This window comes from Macrotis lagotis, chromosome 1 (assembly GCF_037893015.1).
Source record: "Macrotis lagotis isolate mMagLag1 chromosome 1, bilby.v1.9.chrom.fasta, whole genome shotgun sequence".
In the NCBI taxonomy this organism is placed as follows: Eukaryota; Metazoa; Chordata; class Mammalia; order Peramelemorphia; family Peramelidae; genus Macrotis; species Macrotis lagotis.
The window spans coordinates 905805505-905814553 of NC_133658.1; the positions used below are offsets into that span (position 1 = coordinate 905805505).

At 49.2% G+C, this 9049-nt stretch overlaps 1 protein-coding gene across 1 annotated transcript; it reads left to right on the plus strand.

Annotated features, from left to right (window-relative positions):
- The first annotated feature begins 2652 nt into the window (after positions 1-2652).
- GPR4 (G protein-coupled receptor 4) lies at positions 2653-8936 on the plus strand. The gene is made up of 2 exons (XM_074219277.1): positions 2653-2711; positions 6885-8936. Exon 2 carries the CDS (start codon positions 7632-7634, stop codon positions 8721-8723), a length of 1092 nt encoding a protein of 363 aa, XP_074075378.1. The 5' UTR covers positions 2653-2711; positions 6885-7631; the 3' UTR covers positions 8724-8936.
- Positions 8937-9049: the final 113 nt, after the last annotated feature.

The following is a 9049-nucleotide window of genomic DNA, read 5'->3' on the forward strand; positions in this document are numbered from 1 at the left end:
TTATACAATTGGGATTAAGTGACTTGCCCAGGGTCACACAGCTAGTAAGTGGCTGAAGTCCTCCTTACTCTGGGGCCAGTGCTCTATCTACTATGATTCCATCTAGCTGCCCCCAATCCTGTTCTATCTTTCTATGCCTATCAGCCATCCTCACCATTCTAGGTGCCCTGGTGCTCCTTGTCCCAGCCCCTCCAAGAAATCTCTTCCTGATCTCTCATTTTCTCTGTATCTGTCTTTTTTCTCTTTGTTTCTGTCTTTCTATTGTCTCTACTACCACCCCGTTTCTCTCTCTCTCTCTCTCTCTCTCTCTCTCTCTCTCTCTCTCTCTCTCTCTCTCTCTCTCTCTGTCTTTCAATCTCCCTCTCTCTTCCCCACCTTCTCACTGACCTAGCACCAGAATTATCTTGGTCTGAAAGGACATTATGAAGGTTGACTTTAGCCCTCATTCTCCACACTCAGCTGATATCTGTGTCTGACGGAGAAAGTCCTCCCCAGGTACACCTTTGAGAAGTCAAGAATCTTATTCTCCCTCCCTTTTCTCCCTTCCTTTATCTTCGTCTCCTTTCTTTTACCCTTAACCCTATCATTCCCTCCTCCTGCCCCTTTATGTTTCCTTTGCTCCCCCAATAACTACAGGGTCTTTTCTCCCATCCTTGTCTGTCTCTTGATCTGTCTCTGAGGCCCTCAGACCTTCTCATGGGTGGAGGTTAATTTTCCTCTAGAGACTGTTCAGGAAGAGAAGATAAAGCTCTCAGAGGCAGGAGGCACCACCTTTCCTCTACACAACCCCCCCCCCATCCCCACTTCCTCTCCTGTCTCCCCCCCCCCCCGCCACCGCAGGACAGGAAGACTTCAGGAATTCCGGGCCTAGGAGAAGGGGGAGTCTCTTCCTCCCCCCCCACCTTCATCCCTTACAGAATTTGAACTTTCCAACTTTAACCCCTTCCTGATACTCCCCCACCCTAATCCCTGACCCTTTCACAAACTTCCTTCTTCTGACTCAGACACTAGGACTAGGAACTGGACTCCCCCCACTCCAACTTCCAACTATTTTCTCTTCTCCTGAGTCTGGCTTTGGATGTCGGGGTTGATGGTGAGAAGAATTTCTCACTTCTAGGAGGACTCTATTGAAATACTATGATGGAGACAGAGTCCCTGAAGATGTGGGAGTCAAGCTTCTGAAAAAGAACCCGAAAATTTTAATCTTAGGCTGCCAGATTTGATGATCTTGGAATAATAGGATCATAGAATCTTAGAATTTTCAAATCATTGAATTGTAGTATCTGAAGGCTCTAGATCCTTAGAACCAGAAATCTTAGTACTTAATTCTGAACCTTCTGAGACCAGAAGTTCTTAGCCTGGGATCTGTGGAATTTTTTTCAGAATCTCTTTTGGTAATTTTATTTCATAGGCTTGGGTTCATTTAACAGCATGACTCTGAGAAGGGGTTCTTAGATTCCCCCAGAATGATTGTCTAAAGGGTCCCCGGCCCCAAAAGTTAGGAACCTCTGTTTTTGTCTCTTTGGCCAGGAACTGAAGAGCCCTTCATCAAAACAAGGAATGGGGAGGGAAGTTAGGTTAGAAAGAAGAGAATCTGGATGAGGAGGGTCGAAAGTGGGGGCAAGAGGTTAACCCCCAGCTTTATACCTGCCCGTTTTCTTTCCTGCTGGGGCTATAATTTGGTCTATGTCTAGACAGCTAATAACTTGGCTGGTGTGACTGGGACAGAAACAAGGACTGGAAATGGGGGAGGTGGGAGAGGGTGTTGGTTTCTGGGGGAGATTGGGGGCTGCTCCCAGGACACTCCCAGAGGGGAGGTCCCAGCAAGGGTCTGGGGAGGAGAAGCCGCTTTCCATGATTGTAAGCTGAGTTCCCTTCTTCCCCCACCTTATTTCTGTCTCCATTACTATAACTCAGTGCTTTCTGACTCTCTCTGTCTCCTAATGTCTCTCAGTCTTTACCTCTCTCTTGGCTCTCTTTTCTGACAGTCTCATTTTATCTTTCTCCTTCTCTTTCCTTCCTTTTTGCCCACTAAAATTCAATGCTTTCTGATTGTATTTCCCCGAATGTCTCCATCTCTAGCTTGATTCTCTTTTCCCACAACCTCATTTTATCTTTCAACCTCTCTTTTCTTCCTCTTTTCCCACTATAACTCAATACTGTCCGAATATCTCTGTCTCTCTATCGCTATCTTGGTTCTCTTTTCTGTCAGCCCTATTTTATCTTCCTTCCTTCTTTCCTTCCTCTTTTCTCATTATAACTCACTACTTTCTGACTGTCTCTCTATCTCTCTCCGAATGTCTCTGTCTCGAGCTCTATCTTGCTTCTCTGTTCTGCCAGCCTCATTTTGTCTCTCCCCCTCTCTGCCCTTCCCCTTTTCCCTCTTGCCCCCGTCTCTCTGCATCTGGGGCGGGGGCTCCGAGGCTTTGAGCCGGTCCAGGAGTCATCGGCGCCGTCCGAGGCTGGGAGACTGGGGGGGCGGGGGGCGGGTCAGGTTTCTGGCCGTCCCGGACACCAGGTGGGGAGCGAGGCCGGCCGGCGTGATCACATTTCAGTCTCTAATGGGCAGCCTGCGGGAGCAGAAGCCGGCTGCCGGTCCCTGGAGGAGCCGGCTTAGAGGGGCTGAGGGGCGGGGGGCAGGGGCGGATGTGAGGGGGACACAGAGACCGACTGTGAAGCAGGCGGCGGCGCGCGGGGGCACGGCGGAGCTGGTGAGCGAGTTGGAGGGGTCCGTGAGGGAGGGGAGCCCCCATTTTTTGCTCGAACCCCCTCATCCCCTCCTTCCCCATCTTACCGCTCCATCTCTGCCTCTCCTTGCCTCTGTCTCTGAGTCACCCCACCCCTCCTCATTGCTGCTTTAACTATCTCTAGGTGTGTTTTTGTTTCTGCCCCCCCATTTTTCCCCCCTTCTAACTTCTCTGCCGGAAGTTACACTTCCTACCTGTCTGTCTTTCTGGCTTTTTGATTCAGAATTAAGAGAGAGAGGTAGAAGACACCAGGTTTCCTCCCCCCACTTTATCTCCCCCCCACACTCCATGCTCTTTGTGCTTTCCCTCCCCCCAAATGGGGACTGGAATGAGGGTGACATGGTGGAAAAGAACAGAACGAGACGTGGAGGGAAAATTCGAGACAGACAAACATATAAAGTAAGAAACCTATGAGAGATAGGTGAGAAGAGAGAGACAGAGAGACAGAGGCAGAGGATGATCAAGAAAAACTAAAGGATTTTTCCACTTTAACCCAGGGATCTGACTGTCTCTCTCCAAATATCTCTATCTCTGTATTTATCTTGGTTCCCTTTCTGAAAACTGCATTTTATCTTTCTACTTCTCTTTCCTTCCTGTTTTTCTTCTTGTCACTGTCTCACTCCGTCTAGGGTAGGGGGCTCCAAGGCCAAGAAAGACAAAAACTGAATGCCAGCGACATGGTGGAAAGGAACAGAAAGGGATGCGGAGGGAGAATTAGAGACAGAGACATACATATACTAGAGAAAGTAAGAAATGTATGAGAGATAGGTTAAAAAAGAGACAGAGGCAGAGGCAGAGGAAGATCAACAAAAAGCAAAGGATTTCCCTGGCCCCTTTTCCCTTCCCAGGACATCTTTCTTCCTAGACCTCCTTACTTGAAGGTGAGAGAAGGACAAAGAAGTGAGGGCATCAATGGCAAAGACTCAAGGTTGAAGGTTGAGTTTGCAGGCCCATTCTCTAGAGCTCCAGAATTTCCTGGGAAGAAAAAAGGGTGACAACCTTAAGTTGTATATATGGGAACAGACAGAGTCCAAAGGGGTCATCAGCCAGCAGAAGGGGGAGAGTCGTTAAAGTATGATGAAGTATAGGGATAATGTAGGGTAGTAGGAAAGACTCTGAGTATTAAGAAACATGGGTTCTAGTCCCATCAACTCTAGCACTGGGCAAATTCAGTTCCTTATCTGTCAGATAAGGATGGGACTTTCAGTTCTGACATTCTCTGTTTTAAGGTCCCTCTCAATTTTGACATTCTGTATTCAATGATGCTTTTCAGTTCTGTTTATGTTCTTATGGTACTTATATTCTAAGAACACTCCCTGTTCTTACTGTCTGTGTATGTTCTAACATTCTGCATTATTCAGAAGTTTCAAGAGATTTTGTAAAAGGGGACCTCTTGGGGGTACTACTCTGAAATCAGCAGATGAGACTGAGGGGTGAGATCAGTCCCCAGATATTGCCCTAAAGTGTCCCTTTCCTCTGGATGAGGGAGGGCAGTAGCACACCTCCCTCCCACTTCCTCTCACTCCAGGAGGAAATGATTGGGTGGGAGGTGAATTTCCTTGATATTAGGAAACTGGGTGGTTAGTTTTCTCTTCTGCACCCAAGGGGCACCAGGTAAGGGAGATAAAGACATTTATTGAATCTATTGGAAAAGAAGAAAGGGAGTGACTGAGGAATAGAGAGAGGGAGAAGACTGAGAGTCTGGGTGAAGGGAGGAAGGGTGGACAGAATAGACTGGGACAAATAGGGAAGATGATACAGTGGGGAGACGGGGACATTAAGGGACAGAAAACTGGGGAGAAGGGGCATCAAGGGAAAAGGAAGGAGGGAGAGAGAGGGAAAGTTGGCAGAGGGGGATAATATATTTTATTGAAAGTGGGTCAGAGAGAGAGAGAAAGAGATTAAAAGAAAGAGGGACATTGAAGAACAGAGGTGGGAGCAATTAGGAAGGCTATGGGGGAAAAAGGCTACTGAGGAACTGAAACTGGGAGAGGCTCAAAGACAGGACACGCTGAGAGAAAAAGACAGAAAAGAGTGAGGGACAGAGAGCCAGGTTGAGGAATACAGAGCAGGAAGACTGAAGGTCAGAAAGAGTGCTGAGGGGTGGAAGAAACTAAGGGACTGAGTAGAGACAGGGACAGAAAGAGAGACCACTGAGGAAAAGATAAGATTGACTGAAAGACAGAAGGGGGGAAGCAGACTGATAAAGACTGGGAGAAAGTAAAGGATAGAAAGGCAGACTGAGTGATGAGGAAAGATAGATCAGAAAAAAGGGGACGTGGAGGAAAAGAAGCATGGAAAGCAGGAGGAGACTGAACAGAGAGGGAATAGGTACAGAAAGGTACAGAAGGAAGGAACACAGAGAAGCTGGTGGGAGAGACTGAAGGACTGAAAGGAGGAAAATTACAGATGAGAAGTGGGGGTCATTTAAGGATCGAGAGGGTAAACTGAGGGTCTGAGAGGAAAGACAAGGACAAAGGGAATGAGACTGAGGGACAGAGCCAGGTAGTCATGAAAACAACTCCCAGTGGAAAGGACAGGATGGACATTAGGGCATGGGAATTATTTGGGGTCAGGCAGGAGGTCAGGGCTGCCAAACAGATTTGACCTTTCTCTTGATGGATTAAGAGGCTCTGTCATGCTTTGGTGCCAGACCAGAAGGGCAAGCTAGGGAGCATACATTCAAGACCTCCTACATACATATGCACGTGCATACACCCACAGAACAGAAGTCACCCACCTTCGGGTAAATCCAGGTTACCCATGTAAGGATAACTTGAAGAGACTCAGATTTGCCAGATAGAGCATGGAGGGGAGGGCTTAAACCCTGAGCTGAGAGTCAGGAGACTTGGGTTTGAATTCAAGCTCTGTTGCTTATCATGTATGTGACTGCTGGCATGTGATCATTCATCTCCCTGAGCCTCAGTTTCCTAATATGCAAAATAAGGGAGCTAGCCTAGGTAATCTCTAAAACCCTTTCCTGCTCTAAACCTGTGACCCTGGGTCTACTCTTGTCTATTCTAACATGAACAAATGGCATTCCCTCCCTACATGTCACCTTCCATCTCGGTAAAATGGGAGTTCTGTTGTGAGGAAAGAGTTCTGCAAGCCTTGAAGCATTAGACAAATGACATTTGTTATCCTTTGCTGCCACGTGAAGTGTATCCTGAATGTAACTGCGTATTTAGGGCTTCGCATGTGAATTATGGCATGTTTCAGCAGTTTTTCTCTCATTTTAGTGTTCTATTCACTTGACTGTTTGGTGTTATATTAGGTTAATGCCTCCCCTCTCTTAAGGATCTCCGGTTTGTCTTGTGGATAGCTTATTTGTCTATCATTGTATCAACATTGTCTCCCCATTAGATTATGAGCTCCTTGAAGGTAGCCACCGTCTTTTTGCTATTCTTTTCATGTACCTGGCCTAAGTAAGCTTTTAACACATGCTTATTGATGAACTGACTTTAGGTGATTTTGCAACTTCCTCAGGGGACAATCAGGTTGATGAGGTGGAGCTCTGGATGTGTGGGTCCTGCTTTCCCCCAGGATGCTGTCTGCTTTTTAGGGTGAATATTTTGCTGTCAGATGGAGACCTACCTCTGTCTGGAAACTCCAAACAGACAGCTCCATCTTTTTTTCAGCCATAGAATCTGTTGATGGGTTAAGGAGGAAGGGACAACAGAGACCCACAAACTGTGAACATTTTGATCTCATCCAGTCCCCCCCCCAATTTTATAGAGATAATGAAGTCCTCTACAGCCCGAAAGCCTTGTCCAGGGTCCCAGGGTGTATGGATTTGAAGAGTTCTCTAAATCCTAGCTGGCTTTTTTTTCTATGCTCCCATGCTGACCCCTCCCCCATTCTTTTAATAGGTATTCAAGGGAGGGACAACCAGGTGGCACAATGGATAGAGCACGGGCCCTAGAGTCAGGAGGACCTGAGTTCAAATTCCTCCTCAGACACTTAATAATTACCTAGCTGTGTGGCCTTGGGCAAGTCACTTAACCCCATTGCCTTGCAAAAAAACAAACCAAAAAATAAACATTTAAGGGATTACATTGAAATTGGTGGTGGTATGGGAGGGACTAACCATTCACTCTCCTATAACCCTTACACTCCTGCTTCTCTCTTTTAACACAGGAAGAATTTCAGACTCTCAAGCCAACTTGTTGGAGGTAGAGGGGCATAATTCAGCCAAATCTCCAACCAGAACCACCCCAAGAATCTCACTGAGACACCTAACCCTACTAACCTGAAACTGCCCCATCTCACCTCTCTGAAATCTTTTATTTCTACCCCCACTGGTCCACACTGACTCCCATTTCCCAATTTCACATCTTCTCTATTTCTCAAAGACCTAAGCACTCTCTCCCCTTCCCCCCACCCTTTCAACTTGCCTGAAGGTCAGAGAGAAAACCAAGGGACTCATTACTCACCATCACCATTCTTTCAGTCCAATCTAGTAGTTCCTCCTTTACTTTTCCCAAGAGTCCAGATACTAGATTCTTTTTCTCTCCTTATTTTTTTAGGATTACATAGTCTTCTCCCACTTAACTGTTCCCTGGCTCTCTGAGAAAAAGGGGAAGGAGAAGGGGGCAGATGAGGGATCCAGCGTTCCAACACTACCTATCCTTATTTCTCTCCCTGTCTCTTTAATTACCCCTTCTCTGCTCCCCAACCCTCCCTTACTTGCTTCCCCCAAGCTTTCTAAGCTGTCTGTCTCCCATCTCTTCAGCTCCCAGTGCTCCCCTTGATCATGTGTCCCTGAGTCCCCTGGAGGGGATTGGGAGGCCTCAATGGCCTCCTGCCTCCCAACCTCTGGAGGCCCCACCACCCACCTGGGTCTTGGGGTGCACCCCTGCCCCTCCATTGCCCTCCTCACCCACAATGGGCAATACCACCATGGAGGGCTGCCACGTGGACTCAAGGGTGGACCACCTGTTCCCACCCTCCCTCTACATCATCGTCATGGGCATTGGGTTGCCCACCAACTGTCTAGCCCTGTGGGCTGCCTACCGCCAGGTCCGCCAACACAACGAGCTGGGCGTCTACCTAATGAACCTGAGCATCGCTGACCTGTTGTACATTGCCACACTCCCATTGTGGGTCGACTACTTCCTGCACCACGATAACTGGATCCACGGGAGCAGTTCCTGTAAGCTCTTCGGCTTTGTCTTCTACACCAACATCTACATCAGCATTGCCTTCCTCTGCTGCATCTCGGTGGACCGTTACCTGGCTGTGGCCCATCCACTGCGCTTTGCCCGCCTGCGACGTGTCAAGACGGCCGTGGCCGTGAGTTCCATGGTGTGGGCCACGGAGCTGGGTGCCAACTCGGCCCCGCTCTTCCATGATGAGCTCTTCCGCGACCGGTACAATCACACCTTTTGCTTTGAGAAGTTTCCCATGGAGGGCTGGGTGGCCTGGATGAACCTCTACCGCATCTTCATCGGCTTCCTCTTCCCCTGGTCCCTCATGCTCTTCTCCTACTGGGGCATCCTGCGGGCAGTGCGGGGTAGTGTGTCCACTGAGCGCCAGGAGAAGGCCAAGATCAAGCGGTTGGCCTTGAGCCTCATTGCCATCGTGTTGGTCTGCTTCGCGCCCTACCACGTGCTCCTACTCTCTCGGAGCGCCGTCTACCTGGGCCATCCCTGGGATTGCGGCTTCGAGGAGAAGGTCTTCGCAGCCTACCACAGCTCACTGGCCTTCACCAGTCTCAACTGTGTAGCTGATCCCATCCTCTACTGCTTCGTCAACGAGGGTGCCCGTGGTGATGTGGCCAAGGCCCTGCATAGCCTGCTGCGCTTCCTGGCCAGTGACAAGCCCCAGGAGATGGCCAATGCCTCCCTGACCCTGGAGACCCCGCTGGCATCCAAGAGGAACAGTGTGGGCCGCTGCAGCTGGGGAGGGGTCCTGGCCTCCCACTCCCACTCACGAGGGGATGATGTGCAGCTCAAGATGCTGCCTCCCTCTCAGTGAGCCTCCTCCACCAACCTCCCCCCTGGACCTCAGCCTCCTGGGGAGCCTGCTCCCGGCATTGTCCCACCCCCTGTCTCCTATGCACAAATGAGATGCATATGAATCTTGTGTGAATCTCCATAAAGAGGGCATGAGCCAAGATAGAGAGGGGGCATTCATTTTGTCCTCTAGTGGGAGGACTAAACTGTGGGAAAGGCGAGGACTGGAGTAGGATGGGGGGGAGGGGGAGAGGAGGAGATAGGGCTCCCTCTCAGGGAGCAGGGGAGAAAGTGAGGTGCAATGAGCTGGAGATGTTCTCTGAGGCAGATGTCAGCTCCTGCTATCAC